The sequence below is a fragment of the Aegilops tauschii genome, chromosome 3 (assembly GCF_002575655.3).
Source record: "Aegilops tauschii subsp. strangulata cultivar AL8/78 chromosome 3, Aet v6.0, whole genome shotgun sequence".
NCBI classification, from domain to species: Eukaryota; Viridiplantae; Streptophyta; class Magnoliopsida; order Poales; family Poaceae; genus Aegilops; species Aegilops tauschii.
Window position 1 is genome coordinate 404,791,355 of NC_053037.3, and position 18,012 is coordinate 404,809,366.

Consider the following 18,012-nt stretch of genomic DNA (forward strand, 5'->3'; position numbering starts at 1 on the left):
GGCCTCAACCTGAGATCTAAGCCCGACGCTCGGGCCGGGCCGGGCTCGGGTCAGGCATATTTGCAATTTAGGGAAGGGCCAGGCCTGACGGCCCGAGGCCCGGCAGGCTTTTGCACTGATGGGCCAAGCCTGGGCATGATATTTAACACAACGCACGAGCTGGGCCGGGCCCGGGTTTTTTGCAGCGAGCTTTGTTCGGCCCGGCCCGAAGCCCGGCCCGACATTTGGCCATTGTCATCAACGAGGTCAAGCCAACTCCTATAGGGGAAATTTCAAAAAAAAAACTCCTATAGGGGAGAGTGGTATTCGGTGGCCATCTCGATGTAATTTCTATTATGTATGAGATGCCCTCTGCTTCCGATGAACTTATATTAGATATGATCTTTTTCAGAAAAAAATAAATCAATGGGGCCAATGTGAGGTTGCACGGAGATGAGCTGGTGCAATTTTCTCCAAATTCCTTCATTTTTCCCCTTTCTTTTCTCCCTGGCTTGTCCTTGCAATTTATTTGCTCTTATTGTTCGGCCCAAAGAAGGAACTAGTAGTACATGTTGAGTGCTTTACACTAAATTTACCATTGGCAACAGCAGCCATAGTGTAGGAGATATGCCCTAGAGGCAATAATAAATGATATTATTTATCTCCGAGTTCATAATTATGTTTATGTTCCATGCTATAACTGCTATGATTCTCGAGTCTGCAATAACCACGAGGCTCGGAGGAAGACTCATATGCACGTGTGGAATAATAAACGGTAAAATGTATTCCTAGTCTGGCTTCTAAGACTAGCTCAAGTGTTGCATGATGGTTATGTTTTCCTGATCATGGGCATGTCTATGTGCAGCAACCTTGAGGGCACAATGTTAAGAGAACATTTGTGTTGAATCGACCCGGATTGATGTTATGCTATGAGATTCATTCGTCACAAGTTTATTGGTACATAACACAGAGATGGTTAACGTTTGCATGATTCCTTAGACCATGAGAGTATCGAGTTTCTTCATGCTTGCTTCATGAACTTTGGGGTTTGTTAAACGTCATCCGTAAATGGGTGGCTATTACGGCGGCTTACGGGTTCATGGAAAAGTGTGTCAAGTAACTTGATAGCTCAAGATTGGGATTTGCTCCTCCGACGATGGAGAGATATCTCTGGGCCCTCTCGGTGTTACGGTATCCATCATCGTCTGGCCAGACACTTTCTGATTTGATCACGGGGATGCCGAAACACGATAACGAGAAAAGAGAACAATACCGGTAACGAGGTAGCTAGCATAGTGGACAAGTTGTTGATCCACAGGAATGCCAACATGTCTCACCTCGGGTATTTGTAACATATCGCGAAGCAACAGGAATAGCACACGGCAACTGGAGGTTCACTCGAATATTTATTCGTGTGGGTATAGGGGTCAATATGGGTGTCCACGGCTCCGATGTTGATCATTGATCGGAAGGGGTTCCGGGTCATGTCTATACTTCACCGAACCTATAGGGTCACACGCTTAAGGGTCATCTATCTGCTGAATACTAGACAGGGAGTCTGAGAGAAAATCACCGAAAAAGTTTCGGACACCGAAAAGTTTCGGACAGCGGAATCGTACCGCAGAGAGAGGTCATCGGATAAGTTTCGATGAAACCGAAAAGTTGTTTCGGGATACACCATTAAGTCAAATTGGTTTCGGCACATGCCTGATAATTCTTGGAGGATGCCAGAATCATTCTGGAAGCTTTTTGGAATTTTCTGAGATAAAAACCGGAAATGTTCCGGAGCTGCCGGAGCCACTTCAGATGCGTTTCGCAGATGAAAATCACTAAAACCGGAATTGTTTCGGAACGCGTTGAAAATCATTTTAGTGGGTACTGGAAATGTTCTTAGCCCACATAAATATTTTCAGTTCGATCAGACGCTGAAAAATGTCGTCGTGAATAGTGAAAATCAGCTTTATGGTTACTTTATGGAAAGCCACCTTTTGGGGCTTTGCTCCAAAAGATCTTGGGGATGACATGGATGGATAGGAGCCATTTTTTGGGCCCCTCATGGGGGTGTGGCCGGCCACATGAGGTATCCCCCCTTGGGGACCCTCTTGTTCCTTGGTTTCACTCCTAGGTCCTTGTGGAAGGACTTCATTCATGTGCATTTTGGGTTTTTTGTGAAACTACCCTACCCCCTTGGGATTTCCTATAAATAGAGGTGGAGGGGCAGCCCTCCACACTCATCCCTTGCTCTCATACACATGCCATGCATTATCTGGCTTCTTCTCTCCCTCCCACGAAAAGAGTTTCGTAGAGCCGTAAGGCTGTCTGGGTTCCGGCAGGAACTAGTTCTGGACGGCGAAGCCCTGCTGGATAGATGACACCGTATGTGTGCAACTCTGTAGAGAGATCGTAGTTTCGGTCTTAGTTCGTGAGTCCCTCCCGAAGGGCTGTCCGTGTGACCGTCCGAGTTTCGAAGGTCCTCCCGAAGGGCTGTCCGAGTGACCGTTCGAGTTTCGAAGGTCCTCCCGAAGGGCTGTCCGCGACACCGTCCGGGGGGGCTGTTCGACCGCCTCCCGGAGGGCTGTCTGAGGAGCAGATGAGGGTACACATCCTCGCGGTTGGGAGGTTGTAAATCCTAGCTGCGGGGATCTGCACCGCCGATCGTCATCGACTCTACTTCCCGCTGCGCTACGAGTCGGTAACGAAAAAAGATCAAACCATGTATGCAGTCTCCATAGTGGTCCTGGGCTGGTGCGTAGGTCGGAAATTTTTTGTTTTCTGCTGCGTTCCCCTACAGTGGCATCAAGAGCCGTGCTATGCGTAGATGCAGGTTTCGATCTAGAATACATGGAGATGTATGGGTATTGCATAATATAATTAGGTAGTAGATGAGATCTATTGCTGAAAATTATTTATGCGGGTGACAGATGAAATCTGTTACCCGAGGTTCTTGTTGCTTCCCTAGAATTTGCGTTTGCTCAATCTCGAGACAGCATGGTGGAATTTGACAAAGTTCTGGCAATCCGTGATCCTGATTGATCATGGAAGTGCTATCAGTTCTTTGGGTTCTGCCGTAGTCAAAAGAAAGATGAAATTCGCAGATGAAACGGCATTGCAGATATGATCTGCACGGCGGTCATGCGTATGACGAAGTTTAGTATGGGGCTCGAGATTTAATTATCCCGTGTTTCATACACCCCGAGATGTTAATCTAGCAACCTGAATAATCATACTTGATGATGAACGTTGGTCGCTGCGGTTTAAGTCAAAACCTTAGAAGCCACGTAAAATAAATTTTGCATAAACCGATTAGAGGCGTCTAACTTGGTTTTGCAGGATGTGCATGTGATGTGGTATAGCAGTGCTCATACTAATTCGATTATGTATGAGATGACTATATGATGTAATTTGATTAACATGACCTGTGTGTCATGATTCGGCATGATGGCTGGAGCCATATGATTGCACTTTAATGACCTGCGTGTCAACCTTGTTGTAATGCATTATTTTGTTAGCTATAGAGATAGCAATATTATCTGGTGCATCGACAAGGTGGTGGCAATCTTCGCGAAGGTGAACACCGACGCGAATGCCGAAGACGAAGAAATGAAATACTTCTCCGTCAGAAAGGGCTATACCATATCATGCTATTATGAATTGCCTGAGATGTTTATCCCTTATGATGCACCCTTCTTGATTGCGCGGTAGTCGCTTTTATTAGGGTGATCTCTCACTTAAAATATCAAGTAGTTAGTGTTCTCCCAAGTGTAGCACCGTCACGGCACCTATCTTTTCGGGGTGCGCCATGGATGCATGGGTACGAACGATTAGAGAAGTGTGAGGCGGGTGAGGTCAGACCTCGCAGCAAGATCACTTGGTTGTCTTGACGTTCATGGCAGGATCGTCCTGAGCTCGGAACACACGCATCGAAAGATGAGCAAGAGTCACATAGAGATGTGATCGGCAAGTTGGCCTACCGATTAAAATTCCCGTTATGAGATGATGATTCTATGGCGATGAATTGAAGTCTGGATCTTGTATCACTCAAAATTAATTGTGAGAGATATTGATTTGAGTGGGAGCGCACTATTGAGTTAACATGTTTAATTCTCAGTGCAATTAATTATGAACACTGTCTAAGTGTTTTTTGCATAATAGTTGTAGAATAATGGCTCGCATTTCCACCTTCCCTATTAAAATTGAATAGCTGTTAAATATCTGGTTAAAACTTTACGATTGGTAACGTAATATGAGGATTGTCCTCAAAAGTGCCGAGAAGGACTTTGTCCTATCGCATGCTTTCCGTATCCTCCCGCTAATGTTGTGGATCATGTGACTCTCGTCCTTCGATCCAAAAGCTAGAATTCTGTTACGGTCAAGTGGAATATGGTTGCTTCCATGAAACCCAAACTTCGAAAGTTGGGATAGTTATATGATATTCATGGAACTGAAAATTATTTTCAGATACAAACAAAGCAATGTTTGTTTGCAAGTATTAGTAAAAGTGTTTACTATGCATTTGACTGTTGGGAAAGGGATCCAGAAGAACGCCTGTCATATAATGAAAGGTGAATAAAACAACAACTTAAAGAGAAAGGAAGTGTCCAAAGGGTGTTAGTATGACTTACACGCCTAGGAAGTCCGGGGCTAATGCCACTCTTAAGTTGGGTGCTTCTTCTGAGAGTAGGAGAAATACTAAAAGTTAAACTGTTAGAAGTATAAAGGCAAAAGGAAAGAAAACTGGAATATCCAGCTCAAGTATGAATGTCATACAAGTTTTTGATGTATAGAAGGCTGGTCAAAGATATAGTTCTTGCGAATTATGGTTAAACATGTTAATCACTAATTCTTGGGTATTGTGAGTTCATCACAAAATTGCCCGCTCGATTGCATTCTGTTGCAACTCGATGTAAGAACTACTATGGCCTGAAAGACTAGCTAGAAATGAGGTTAAGGTATACACAGGGAACATAGTAAATGTTACTATACCTTCCATCGGTGTATTGCCGTCTGTATTTATTTTCATAATTCATTTAGAGTTTTACAAACTCTATCCCATTGCATAAGGTATCTTGCAAGAAGGTTGTTCATAAGAGAACTTTTTATGTTCGATGTTATGAATAACACAAGGGCCATACTTTCATTATGAATGAGATGTATGTTATGAATATTGATAATAATACAATACCTCTGGGTTTACTTTCATAATTCATTTTAGAGTTTCATACACTCTAGCCCATTGCACAATGTTTGTTGCAAAAGAGTTGTTCATAAAAACAACAATTGTTGTTAAGTATTATGAATAACATGAAGGGCCATGCTTCCATCCAAGATGGCATGTATGTTATGAATATTGATGGTAATATGATACATCCATAACACTGACGCTAAATGTCGCAAGACTAAAAGAATACCACACAAGTGTGGCACTACATTTGGTCACATTGGAGAAACCGCATGGAAAATTCCATTATGATGGATTTTGAAGTCTTCTTGATTTTGAATCATCTGACACTTGCCACTTTCCTCCGAAAAGTGAAGTGACTAAAATACCGTTCACAGGCCATAAGGAACGAACAACAAACTTATTAGTGATCATACATTTGATGTGTGTAGTCCGATAAGTGTTGTTAGTGGTGGATTTATTTATCTTCAGAAATGACTCAAGTAGATATATGGATATTTACTTGATGAGACGTAAGTCTGGATCTTTTGAAATCATTCGAAAGGTTCTCAAAAATGAAGTAGAAGTTATTGTAACAAGAAAATTATGTTTCTGCAATTTGATTGCACAAAGGAATATTTGAGTTACATGTTTAGCGAATGTCTGATGAGTTGTGAAAGGGGTTTCATAACTTGCACCTCCCGGAACACCACTGCAAGTGGAAAGTCTGTGGAGATGTAATCAAACCATTTATGACATGGTAAGGTGAAAGATGACATAAATAAATTTGCCATTATCCCTTTTAAAGTGATGCTTTAGAGACTGCGGCTTTTACACTGAAAAGAGCTACATCGGGTCTGTTGAAATGAAGCCATGGTATGGTACGCCCAACCATGTTATATCTTTTCTTAACATTTGGAATGTGGGGCTTGTGTAAAAGGTTACAAACCTATTCCAAATCAGACAAGTGCTACTTTGTAGGTTATACCAAAATGTTGGGTATTCCTCCCTCACTATACCAAGGCAAATAGTTTTGCCGCGAAACGGTGTGCTTTTAAAGAGAATGGTTCTTTCAAAAAGGTGAGTGGGAGAATAGTGCAACTCGACGAGATAAACAGTATCTACGTCATCAGATCAAAGGAAAGAGACCTTGGAAGTAATTCCAGAGTTTCCTACCGCGACTGATACGGAAGTCTCTACAATAAAATGTATGAACTTCGGTCGAACTTGCAGCTGAACCACGTAGGCAAGGCTCGTGCAAACCTCTCAGGTGCGCAAACGAGATATTGTTGTTAGACAACATTATACCTACGATACACAAGGAAGCGTTGATGGGCCCTGACTCCGGAATTGGCTAAATGCCAATACAACCCGAGTTAGTTTCCATATAAGTGATTCAAGATTAAAACCTTGATACACCTTTCGGAAGACTTAGAGTCTAAAGAATATTTATGGAACTTAAAACTGATACGGATAAAATGTTTTATCCATAAAGCTCGACTTGTTGAAATAACAAGTTCAAGAGTTGACTACGATGAGGTTGTTTTCATCGTAGCGATGCTTAAAGTCAGTTCGGGTTGAACTAGCAATTAATACATATTTCAATCATGAGATATGAAACATGGATGATAAAAGGATTTCCATCTGATGGAAATGAAAGCTAGGACTTGTATATGATACAGTCCAAAGTAATTTGTCGATCCAGAGGATGCTAGTAGGTATGCAAACTTCAGAGTTCCAGCAATGGACAGAAGAGAGCAAAATGGAGTTGGAATCTTCGGGTTTTGATGAAATGGTCAAAGGGGTTTTGACTTCATCAATGGGTAACGAAGATGCTTGTAATTCAAGAAAGTGAGTGGGAGCGTAATAATATTTCTAAAAACCTTATGTGCTTGGCACATTGGTAATTGGAAATAAATTTCTTGACACAAATTAGGACTTCATTTGAAAATAGTTTTTCGATGAAGTGCTTAGGCTAAATAGCCTCAATATTAGGCATGATGATCTATGGATATTGATTTACCTAATGGGGCTAAGCAATGAATGCATATTGACAAGATGCTAAAACCTTTTAGCATTTAAAACGCCAAGGAGTGATTCTTGCCAAAGTCACATGGAAAGAGTTTTTGCAAGACTCGGTGTCCCAAAACACTGATGAGTAAAATACATGATGCAGATTCCACACACTTTTGTGTTTGGATTAATCATGTATTCCATGGTATGTAAAACAACCGGATATGTCCGATACTCCCATGGTGTTGCGAGTATGGATACTAAAGTGATCAAAGTACTGATCGTGGGACAACAATGAAAGATGTCATTGAGTACTAGAGTAAGTACTGATGATATGTTTTCTTGCAAGCGGAGATCATGAAGAGTTCGTTGTAAAATGTTACATCGATAGTCTTCATCTTTTCACCGTGCGATTTTCGATTTAAGTTAAGGGTTTTGTGTAACACACAATGTGGTGGCACAGTTAGTTGGAATTTGTTCAAACTAGTTACTGTGGCGAATTCTATAACAAGGGCTAAGTATGTTGACGCTTTAGAAGCGACAAAGAAGATGTTGAATCATATAGTTCATTCATGAACTTAGTATAGTTCCAAGATGGCTTTTGACAATGGGACACTACTGCAGGTAGTTGCTCCAAAACTCAGTCTGAGGAATCCAGGTTCGACCTGTGATTCACATACATACAAAGCCAAGTCCACACAAAATATGAATTTTGTGAAAACGTGAAAACGCGAGGACATGCAAAGATACACACGGAACTGAAGTCGTCAGATCCGTTGGACATCAGGCTATACCACAAGCGAAGCATATTTACACCGGTGTGCCACAGGTGTAAAGTGCATTAGCATTAACTAGATTATTGACTCTAGTGCAAGTGGGAGTCTGTAGGAGATATGCCCTAGAGGCAATAATAAATGATATTATTTATCTCCGAGTTCATAATTATGTTTATGTTCCATGCTATAACTGCTATGATTCTCGAGTCTGCAATAACCACGAGGCTCGGAGGAAGACTCATATGCACGTGTGGAATAATAAACGGTAAAATGTATTCCTAGTCTGGCTTCTAAGACTAGCTCAAGTGTTGCATGATGGTTATGTTTTCCTGATCATGGGCATGTCCATGTCAGCAACCTTGAGGGCACAATGTTAAGAGAACATTTGTGTTGAATCGACCCGGATTGATGTTATGCTATGAGATTCATTCGTCACAAGTTTATTGGTACATAATACAGAGATGGTTAACGTTTGCATGATTCCTTAGACCATGAGAGTATCGAGTTTCTTCATGCTTGCTTCATGAACTTTGGGGTTTGTTAAACGTCATCCGTAAATGGGTGGCTATTACGGCGGCTTACGGGTTCATGGAAAAGTGTGTCAAGTAACTTGATAGCTCAAGATTGGGATTTGCTCCTCCGACGATGGAGAGATATCTCTGGGCCCTCTCGGTGTTACGGTATCCATCATCGTCTGGCCAGACACTTTCTGATTTGATCACGGGGATGCCGAAACACGATAACGAGAAAAGAGAACAATACCGGTAACGAGGTAGCTAGCATAGTGGACAAGTTGTTGATCCACAGGAATGCCAACATGTCTCACCTCGGGTATTTGTAACATATCGCGAAGCAACAGGAATAGCACACGGCAACTGGAGGTTCACTCGAATATTTATTCGTGTGGGTATAGGGGTCAATATGGGTGTCCACGGCTCCGATGTTGATCATTGATCGGAAGGGGTTCCGGGTCATGTCTATACTTCACCGAACCTATAGGGTCACACGCTTAAGGGTCATCTATCTGCTGAATACTAGACAGGGAGTCTGAGAGAAAATCACCGAAAAAGTTTCGGACAGCGGAATCGTACCGCAGAGAGAGGTCATCGGATAAGTTTCGATGAAACCGAAAAGTTGTTTCGGGATACACCATTAAGTCAAATTGGTTTCGGCACATGCCTGATAATTCTTGGAGGATGCCAGAATCATTCTGGAAGCTTTTTGGAATTTTCTGAGATAAAAACCGGAAATGTTCCGGAGCTGCCGGAGCCACTTCAGATGCGTTTCGCAGATGAAAATCACTAAAACCGGAATTGTTTCGGAACGCGTTGAAAATCATTTTAGTGGGTACTGGAAATGTTCTTAGCCCACATAAATATTTTCAGTTCGATCAGACGCTGAAAAATGTCGTCGTGAATAGTGAAAATCAGCTTTATGGTTACTTTATGGAAAGCCACCTTTTGGGGCTTTGCTCCAAAAGATCTTGGGGATGACATGGATGGATAGGAGCCATTTTTTGGGCCCCTCATGGGGGTGTGGCCGGCCACATGAGGTATCCCCCCTTGGGGACCCTCTTGTTCCTTGGTTTCACTCCTAGTGCATTTTGGGTTTTTTTGTGAAACTACCCTACCCCCTTGGGATTTCCTATAAATAGAGGTGGAGGGGCAGCCCTCCACACTCATCCCTTGCTCTCATACACATGCCATGCATTATCTGGCTTATTCTCTCCCTCCCACGAAAAGAGTTTCGTAGAGCCGTAAGGCTGTCTGGGTTCCGGCAGGAACTAGTTCTGGACGGCGAAGCCCTGCTGGATAGATGACACCGTATGTGTGCAACTCTGTAGAGAGATCGTAGTTTCGGTCTTAGTTCGTGAGTGCCTCCCGAAGGGCTGTCCGTGTGACCGTCCGAGTTTCGAAGGTCCTCCCGAAGGGCTGTCCGAGTGACCGTTCGAGTTTCGAAGGTCCTCCCGAAGGGCTGTCCGCGACACCGTCCGGGAGGGCTGTTCGACCGCCTCCCGGAGAGCTGTCTGAGGAGCAGATGAGGGTACACATTCTCGCGGTTGGGAGGTTGTAAATCCTAGCTGTGGGGATCTGCACCGCCGATCGTCATCGACTCTACTTCCCGCTGCGCTACGAGTCGGTAACGAAAAAAGATCAAATCATGTATGCAGTCTCCATAGTGGTCCTGGGCTGGTGCGTAGGTCGGAAATTTTTTGTTTTCTGCTGCGTTCCCCTACACATAGAACATGAAAATTGTATCCATGGTAAGTATCCACCAACGATAGTTTCTTTCATGCTTTTTTTCCAAGCTGATAATCACGAGGGACCAGATTAAAATGACCGAGCAAATCCAGAGATTGGCCAAACGAAACATACACCTAACATTAGGTTATCTTCCATGTCCACAATGCCATCCACAAGGATTCAAATGTAAGTTCTTCCGGTGTCACTGGGGCGAACCAGTTTACAATATGTTTAAGTGACCAATTTAAAACATGAGACAAGCTTCATGGACCGGAAACTTTTCTTGTTGGAGACAGTAAATTGCCCAGGGGCAACTTACTCCACCTCTTCCAAGAAATCCTTGATCTCTGATGGAGTTAAAACTCTGCATTTTGAACGGGAAGTGTTGATAGTCAGAATGCAGAAAGGAATTTGTACACTAATCAAACGGCCTTATTATGACAGTTACAACCGATAAAAGAGTAGAAGCGCACACATATTGGACATATACTAAAAATTGCAGGCAAATACCAACTACACGACCAAGAGAAACATGAACGGATTAAATTGAGAGTAGCACAAGTTGTTAGCGAGCAAATGAAAGTTATTGTGACCAATGCTAAGTTAGGAAGGGTTGGAAGGCAAACGAAAAAATTGTACTCCCTCTGTCCCAAAATAAGTGTCTTAACTTTAGTACAACTCTGCACTAAAGTTAGTATAAAATTGAGACACTTACTTTGGAACGGAGGGAGTATCTGATAACTATGTTGCAGTAAAAACAGCGTAATTGACTTTGTATACATACTTAAATTCACGGTCAGCCCGGATAACTCCAATTTCAATGTTGTTGGCAGAGATTTGACCTTCATATCTGCAAGTCCGGAAACAGTCAGTACTCAATAAGCAACCAAATTGCTAGCATAAGCCAACTACTAGAAAGATGTAGCTACCCTTCTTTCAGAGTCAAAATTGCAGTATGAATGGCATCATCAAGCTCCATATCTTCGGTGTATCTAGAAGTTAAAGCTATGTCAGCTAAATCATGACCATGCAAAAAGGGAAAATAATAATAACCTTGACAAAATACATGCTGCTTGTATTAGTGAACAGATGGACAGCAATAGAATTTAATTTAGTATGATTATCAGATTGAGATAAATAACGCTGAAACATTAACAGTGACCAATAGTAATGGTAGGATAGATAGATCCTTCATCTACCTTTTCTCAAGAAATGTCTTTGCATTTGACACATTTTTCCCCATCGCTGATGCTTTCCAGGAGAAGTAAGATCCTGATGGGTCAACCTATAGAAATAATCAATAATGAGAAATCCAACATTTTTGTAACTATTAACTACTACACCCTAACAATATGAGTTTATGCCATGTGAAACATCAGTCAAAAGTAATACAAATCCTATGACATGTGAAATATCAGTCAAAAGTAATAAAAATCTGGTGCAAACTAACAAGCAACTGAATCTGAAATAATGGGAAGGGAAATAAGAAGATCTATATCATGTAGCTCTTTGCACATACCTGATACAACTGCGGACCATTGTCATCATACCCAGCAATCAACAGTGATACACCAAATGGTCTTACACCACTGCAACAAATAAGGTTATGAGTACAACATATATTTCTATTTAGTTTTGAACTGAACTTTTGCGATTTGGCTGACACGTGTAAAACAAATCAAAACGCATGTGACAATCAAATCTTATCTACTATTATATGTAGTGTCGAATTGCGTCATGACTAGCATTTTAAAACCTCAGTTTCTCGAGCTCACCTATTAAGTAAAGATCTAACAAATCGGTTGCACATAGTGAACTCTGGCCCTATACATTGTTGTGTTTCACAATTAAGTGACAAAATCAACAGACATTGAAGTTATATTTCATATTTGAATTCTTGTTAACAAAAACAAGTTACATCAAATGGTATTGTGAAGCTTTCGGTAAAACTATCAAGCAACTTATATTGTTCTAATAGTAATTTAGGTATAACAAGTGAGTGATTTAAACAATTTCATAACTTCATTAGTAGTAGAATAAATAGAAAGTGCCAAGTATAGTAACATACCCAGATTGTGTGAACTCCTGCATAACAGCAGCAGTCTCTCGGACAAGCTGGGTCACGGGGATGGTTTCCTGCATTTGGAAATAAATAATAATCAGAAAACATATAGTATTTGCTAGGGAAAACTGAGAGAACATGGCTACAGGTGACCTGCACATTATACAAAGTAGCAATTTATTAAAATAACATCTTACCTTGTACAACCGATAATACTGCTGTGCCTGCTTCCGACTTTTTCTGACAAGAACGCGGAAATCTGGACCCATCCCACTGGAAACAACAAGTAGGTAAGTGCACATACATGAAACAAGAGACACTTGGAAATTGCAAGAAACACCAAATTTGAGTAACAAGAACTGGAAAATATATTAATGGAGCCATGGTGGCAAGTCGGGAGATTTAATAAACAGCTTGGAAAAGGTGTGGTTATTCTGATAGCTTACGTGTTGGCACTACAGGTCTAGCTGTTGATCTCCAATGTGCACTTCTGTGGTCAAGCAAGGCTCTAGGTCACACCAGTACTAGTTTGCATGGTAAATTGGTAATGACAACCCTGCTTGCCCATTCATCATGTTGCCTAAAAAGGGTGAATGATTCATGTTTTCTCCCAGATACCTTAAGTTGATTGATCTAATCAGCTGGTTTCCTTGCATACTTTGTACAGGTATTTTAAATTTTTGCCTTTTCAGGGTCATCTACATATAAGGTGAAATGGATAAAGGGAGGAACCTCAGACAAATTGTTCATCTTATCTTTTATATATACAACCAGCTCATCAGTGATGAAAGTGAAAACACAGCAATACTAGCTCAGACACCATTGAGAATTAAGAGCATTAACCAATACATCATTAGTTAGGGTAATAGTAATACAGTAACAGAGGTAAATATTTCTACAATATAGAAAAATGAATAACAAGCAACACTGGAAAATACCTGTAGACAACTCCAATATTTGGAGTCAGTGACTGAATCTTCTGCACCTAGAAATTTGCAGGAACGGATTAATTAGCATTTTTATTTTGAGATAGCAACAAAAGATGGCAAGTAGAGAAAAAAATAAGGATGATGTTACACTTACAGATGTTTCGTCCACTAAAATAGAAGGCAATTTCTTCTCAGTGGCGATAACTACACCATTGGCAGCTACAAACATGATGCATATATCTCAGAATCAATAAGTCACTCAGAAAAGGAAGTGAAAGTGCTGTAGAACAGTAAAATAACTGATAAAATATGCACCATACAAACTAAGCTTAAATTCGTTCAATCATTAGTAATTATAATAGAAGAAAGAAACGTATCCGTGCTAACTTGCAGCTATATAAAGAGTGCATGTCAAACATTGATTTTTTTTTTTTTTTTGATATCAAACATTAGTTTCATTCAGTTGTTAATAAAAAAGGTCATAGGCGAAAAACCAATAGCCACTCTTTAACTTCCACAACACAACACAATACAACTGCTTGGTATGCTGAAAAGCAAACTAAGTGGTATGCTGGAAAAGAAGAAAACAAATAATGTGCAATTGTGCACTTATCATGAATTTATTATTCTAAATCTCCTAGGGCCTCGGTGAGTAGACATCATCCGGCCACACTACCAGTAAGCAAAAAGAATCGAACAACTCCAAGGTACATATAAATCCAACTTTGCAAAGAACGCACTCTAACAGTTTCTGTGGAACATCCAAGTACAAGAAGGCAATCAGAACTCCAAACTTTACAATGGATGTGCTCCTATGTAGTCAGTAGTTTACAAAACATATGTATACTTCTGAAAATATGTCACACCAAACATCAACTTCGCACTCATAAGCACAATGTAAAATAATACAGATTAAAAATGAACATGATATGACAAACACATTGGCATCATGGGCATGTGTCTATCAAAAGCATTGGATTATGAGCTGGTATATCAGTCTTTGTAGACATGAAGAAGCTCCGAAAGCTCAGGACGTTGCACACACACACGCAATTCCATTAAGGAACATTGGGCATAGATCTGCAAATAATCTCAGTGCCTTAAATTGGCACAGTAGCCCTGTCGCCAGCCGCAAACAAAAGAGCAGTGATTATTAATTACTCCCTCTGTAGTGATCTAAACGCTCTTATATTTCTTTACTGAACAAGTACTGTATTTCTTATGTGTTAAAAAGGCCTGCACTCCATTCTTGTCGTTGGAAGCCTGAATTTACGCAGACTAATGATTTCCATATCATATGCAATCGATTAGTCCCACAGCTAGTAGTGTAAATACTACCACGTGATTCTATGATGCCAAAGATACAGGAGAAAACCTAACTGAAGAACGGACATCAGCACTGTCATAAGCCGCACCACGTCGCCCTAAAATGCGAGCTAAATTCACACTTGAGAAACGAGAATGGAAACCCTCAGCATTGACCTAATGTTGTGCATAAAACCTTCACGTCGCTGTCTTAAACTTGTCTAAAATCACGAAACTTCCGCCGCAAATCGATGCTGGCAGCGTATAAGACTACTAATAGCAGAAAGTACAGGGCAAGATTACTGCGCGCACCGCACCTTTGATGCCAAGCGAGGTTTGGCCCGATCCGACGGCCGTGAGCGCGTGCTCGATCTGCACCAGCTTCCCCGACGGGCTGCAATGAAATCGGGGGAAAAGTCAGATCAAAGCCCCTACATCGCACCTGATCAGACCCAATCGAGAGGGGGGGTGGGGGTGGGGGGGAGCACAAACCTGAAGGTGGTGAGGGAGAAGGAGTACTGGCTGTCGCCCATGGCCGACGTGCGGGACTACCTCGTCGGCTTTCTCGGGCTGCGGGAGGAGATCGGACGGAGCGAGAGGGCGAGGCGGCTGCTAGAGAAGAGAGACGGAGGGGGGATGGGACGGAAGTAGTGTCGAACGCGAAGAGAAGAGGAAAACGGAGAAGAGCAGAGTGTTTCGCAAGAAGATGATTCTGGGCCGGAACCGGAAACTGCAAGGTTTTTGAGAAGGCGCTGAGACCCACTCTGCCGATTTTCTCCGAGGGCTCCTTTCTTTCAAAGAAATTTTATTAAAAAATAGAGGATTTGGATTCTTATACAAGGAAAAAAAACGGTGGCCATTTAATTCATACGATTATAATCTTTAGAAGTTTTTTCATAGGATTTTATTTGTAGTACTATAATTTGGAGCAATTTGGAGGAAAATTTTCATCTACACAAACTTTTTCATATAATTCCTTCGTTTTTCTTGTGATATCAAACACTCTTCTATTCACGGAGCTTTGCGTGTATGCGTGCGTGCGTACCATGTTAGAGGGATAGAGAGATTGGCGGAATTATTGATGGATGTTGTATTGAGCCTCGAGGTTGAGTATATATTGAATACAAGACTTGAAAGACAAGAAGTCTCTCCTGAAGATAAGATAGGAGACCCATAATATCAAATACATGTAACCCAAATATATATCTAACACGCATGACCTCAAATAAATACAAACCGAGTTGCAACAAACAAAAGCAATGTCTTTCGAGCAAACTTCTTGAGACTTGGATGCTTCCTCTTCTTGTTTCCATGCACCTCCCATTGAGCTAGCATCAATGCGACCTCCTCCACCAAGTCATCATCATATAAAACAAATCATCATTGACATCATTCGAGGATGAAGAATCCTCAATAACTCCTCCATTGGTGAGCTCATCTACATGAACTGTGCAAAAAATATCATCTACACGAAACAGAAAATCGTACACCACGAAAATCTAGGAATTCGAGCTTAAATTACCTCTTGTCAAACATCTTGAGGGTGTTGAGCTCGTCATCGAGGGATGTCATGAGGAGGTCCGTAAGTGGGGGTATGGGAGAAGGGAGAAGGGGTTGTGCGGCGCCCCCATGGTGCTCGAGTGGCCTGATAGGGGCATCAGTCGATGGATGTAGCTTGGCGTGAGAGGGGGGAGCTCGAGCGACTGATATGTCCTCGATGTATCTACGACTTTTGAAGTTTTCATGTCGATTTCTTCTAGTCATACAATATTTTAATATTTATTAGACTAGCCTACTAATTATCGCCATCGGGGGTAGAATTGCATGTTTATCTTGGTGCGTTCATGAACCTTTTAAAACTCTAAACAATCAAAGTATCATAACTGAGCTCTCGCCCGAGCCGCTCCCGCGGGCGGTAGGGCGAACCCTAGCCGCCGCCGGACCGCTCCTCCTCCACACCTCCTCTCCTCCTCGCCACCGTCGGGCGAAGCCAGGTCGGCGTCGGCGGCGGCGGGGTCTCCCGGCCTCCCTTCCCTGTTGCTCGCGACGCGGGCGCGGCGGCTTGGCGGGGACGCGTCGCTCGCGCGGAGGAGCTACCCGGGAGGCCATGCTGGCGACGCGGCTTGCCGGTGGAGCGGCGATGACTGCGTTGTGGTTGGGTGGCTGGCGAGGCGGAGATGGAGGGGACGACTCCTGCTGCGGGTGGTGTCGCCAAGTCGGCCCAGATCCCTTTGTCGGTCGGCTCGGGCTGCGACAGCTTGGGCCGGAGGGCACTCTACCTTGGCTGGGTGGTGCTCCGACGAGGCTGAGGGGCCTCCTGCTGTTGTTGGCTGGTGGCGGGAGCGGCTCGGGAGGCGGAGTGTGGCGGCACGAGGCAGGCTGCGGCTTCGGCGGCGCGCCTCTGCTGCTGCAGGGCAGTTCGGGGCTCCCCCTCGGGGTCCCGGCGTGGATTTGGGCTGCCACGGCGTGGTGGTGGTGTTGGGGAACATAGTAATTTCAAAAAATTCCTACGCACACGCAAGATCATGGTGATGCATAGCAACGAGAGGGGAGAGTGTTGTCCACGTACCCTCGTAGACCGAAAGCGGAAGCGTTAGCACAACGCGGTTGATGTAGTCGTACGTCTTCACGATCCGACCGATCAAGTACCGAACGCACGGCACCTCCGAGTTCAACACACGTTCAGCCCGATGACGTCCCTCGAACTCCGATCCAGCCGAGTGTTGAGGGAGAGTTTCGTCAGCACGACGGCGTGGTGACGATGATGATGTTCTACCGACGCAGGGCTTCGCCAAGCACCGCTACAGTATTATCGAGGTGGACTATGGTGGAGGGGGGCACCGCACACGGCTAAAAGATCAAACGATCAATTGTTGTGTCTCTAGGGTGCCCCCTGCCCCGTATATAAAGGAGCAAGGGGGGAGGTGCGGCCGGCCAGGAGGGGGCGCGCCAGGAGGAGTCCTACTCCCACCGGGAGTAGGACTCCCTCCCTTTTCCTTGTTGGATTAGGAGTGGAGGGGGAAAGAGGAGGGAGAGAGGAAGGAAAGGGGGGGCGCCGCCCCCCTCTCCTTGTCCTATTCGGACTAGGGGGGAGGGGCGCGCGGCCCTGCCCTGGCCGCCTCTCCTCTCTTCCACTAAGGCCCACTATGGCCCATTAAGCCCCCGGGGGGTTCCGGTAACCTCCCGGTACTCCGGTAAAATTCCGATTTCACCCGGAACACTTCCGATATCCAAATATAGGCTTCCAATATATCAATCTTCATGTCTCGACCATCTCGAGACTCCTCGTCATGTCCGTGATCACATCCGGGACTCCGAACAACCTTTGGTACATCAAAACATATAAACTCATAATATAACCGTTATCGAAACTTTAAGCGTGCGGACCCTACGGGTTCGAGAACTATGTAGACATGACCGAGACACGTCTCCGGTCAATAACCAATAGCGGAACCTGGATGCTCATATTGGCTCCCACATAGTCTACGAAGATCTTTATCGGTCAGACCGCATAACAACATACATTGTTCCCTTTGTCATCGGTATG

At 43.3% G+C, this 18,012-nt stretch overlaps 1 protein-coding gene across 1 annotated transcript; it reads right to left on the reverse strand.

The window, feature by feature from the left end:
- Window positions 1–10,282: 10,282 nt before the first annotated feature.
- LOC109764926 (proteasome subunit alpha type-2) lies at window positions 10,283–15,218 on the reverse strand. The gene is made up of 11 exons (XM_020323708.4): window positions 14,958–15,218; window positions 14,783–14,859; window positions 13,315–13,379; window positions 13,170–13,216; window positions 12,429–12,504; window positions 12,238–12,305; window positions 11,689–11,758; window positions 11,369–11,454; window positions 11,099–11,161; window positions 10,954–11,019; window positions 10,283–10,533 (listed from the first exon to the last, which is right to left on the reverse strand). The coding sequence occupies exons 1-11, from the start codon at window positions 14,996–14,998 to the stop codon at window positions 10,485–10,487; spliced, it is 708 nt and encodes a 235-aa protein (XP_020179297.1). The 5' UTR covers window positions 14,999–15,218; the 3' UTR covers window positions 10,283–10,484.
- Between the last annotated feature and the right edge of the window lie 2,794 nt (window positions 15,219–18,012).